Source organism: Brachyhypopomus gauderio, chromosome 9 (genome assembly GCF_052324685.1).
Source record: "Brachyhypopomus gauderio isolate BG-103 chromosome 9, BGAUD_0.2, whole genome shotgun sequence".
Classification (NCBI taxonomy): Eukaryota; Metazoa; Chordata; class Actinopteri; order Gymnotiformes; family Hypopomidae; genus Brachyhypopomus; species Brachyhypopomus gauderio.
The window spans coordinates 5,576,830-5,578,899 of record NC_135219.1 but is presented as its reverse complement, the minus strand read 5'-3'; the positions used below and the strand labels follow the sequence as shown (position 1 = coordinate 5,578,899).

The 2,070-nt window shown below is 34.9% G+C and overlaps 1 protein-coding gene across 1 annotated transcript; it reads right to left on the bottom strand.

Moving 5' to 3' along the window:
* Positions 1-332: 332 nt before the first annotated feature.
* Positions 333-1,661, bottom strand: LOC143523647 (trace amine-associated receptor 13c-like). Its single transcript, XM_077018204.1, has 3 exons — positions 712-1,661; positions 420-497; positions 333-336 (listed from the first exon to the last, which is right to left on the bottom strand). The coding sequence occupies exons 1-3, from the start codon at positions 1,659-1,661 to the stop codon at positions 333-335; spliced, it is 1,032 nt and encodes a 343-aa protein (XP_076874319.1).
* Positions 1,662-2,070: the final 409 nt, after the last annotated feature.

Below are 2,070 nucleotides of genomic sequence, written 5' to 3'. Positions count from 1 at the left end.
CTTGCATCTCCACAGCCCTTGTAAAGCGCTATATAAATAAATTCTGATTTGATTAATTGGGGTCAGATGTGTTTCTTTCAGATGTGTAGCCTATCAATTATTATTTTAAAATGGCTTCGTGTAACAAGGAGATCACTGTCCTGTGCTGTATACATTACTGTTCGGTACAGGCTCTGACCATCCCTCTGGGCTTGAATATGTGTCTCTACATGGTTATTTCCAAGTGTGTATTAGTGTGTGTCTTCATTCATTCCTCGCATCACAATTACCTTATGGACATCATATATGACTATCATTTAAGAAAAGGATATCGTGCCTGTACATTTCTAGTATCATCTAGAAATAAAATATAGGGTACATCTCAAGTAGGTAAATAGAACAGGTGTTAAAAACATTTATTAAAATAAGCCCTCAAAAACCTCAAGTTCTTTGACAATTGTAAAAGCCGTTTCAACCACCAAAGAATATTCATCATTCTACAATCAGTGCAAAATATCTAGAATAAATAAAATATATTTAACAGATCTCCTACACCATGAGTATAACAAGACTTAATCAGTAGACACATAAATTGATATCTTCAGTAATTCTTCAGATTCTATAACATTAGCAAATACAGCATGACTGTATGAATTACCTAATCAACAGCCATGGGTGACAATCACCATATAATGCAAATGTTATGTATAATATAAACAATCTGGCTAAGTGCTAAGTGTTAAAATTAATTTAACAGATTTTCTAAACCATGGATAAAACAAAGCATAAATCAGTGGATTAATTGCAGAATTAAGAAAAGCCAGCATCATAAATGTCTGTAGTGTGTCTACTTGAATTTCTATTACACTACCTAATACAGTATAAAAAAAGTATGGCAATAAACAGGCCACAAACACAGTTACTAAAATGCCAAGCACTTTTGCAGCTTTTCTCTCAGATTTCATTGAGTATGTTGTTTTCTTTGAGGTCTGACTCCTAGTGTGATTATTAAGCTCTCTAATGGCTGTGGCATGTTTTTTGGCAATAAAAAAAACTTGAGCATACAATATAATAATGATAGCAAGTGGAAAAGCAAAATTCAGCAGAAGATCAACCATAGACCAGACATCGGTCAGCACAAAAAAGCATCTTCTGGAACATGCTGCTCCACCTAATGATGTTAAATTAAAGTACTGTAGTGTTATATTATATGACAATGACACACACCAGTCACATAGAACCACAATGCACATTGTGCTCACTGAAACTGTTTTGGTGTACAGGAAAGGGGTACAGAGAGCAAAATATCGATCCACAGCAATGAGAGCAACATTATATATAGATACACTTGTGAGAAAACTCGCAGTTAACAAATACCATGCACAGAAAACTCTCCTGAAAATCCAACATGATTCAATCATTTGAAGTAATGTTGTTGGCATCACCAATGCCCCGATGAGAAAATCCGACACAGCCATTGACAACATGAGCATATTAGTTGGTGTGTGAAGCTGCTTGAAGTGACACACAGAGATGATGATGACCAGGTTCCCACACACTGTCACCAAAACAATACATATTAAAGCCATATACAATAACACATATACTGCAGTAGATAGAGATCTCTCTGGACAGGTATAATTGAAGCAGTCGTCAGTTTGGTTTATTGCGGTAAAATTCATGGATCAAAATGTTAATTTATCTGAATGACCCTTGAGGCTACAGGAAGTCAAGTTTCAAAAAATGTTGTAGGCTGAGGAACAAACACCTCTGATATTTATATGGTTTTGACACCATATGCTCAAACCAATTAGCATGATGTAATACTGAGGTAACAAAAGAAAATCTGACTGCAGTCAGTTTTTCTTGTCATATTGCCTCTGTTTATATTTTGTAATAAAGTTTTGTATGCTCCACTTATTCATTTTTGTCTGCTCATGTATAACATAAAAGTACAATGACCTAGGAACCCTGACCATCCATTTTTTATACCCGTAGAATCATTAATGATACATCTCTATCTTTATTTACAGAAGTGTATAATACCTAGACTGCTTTACCAGCAATACCAAGAATGGCATATAGGTGGCA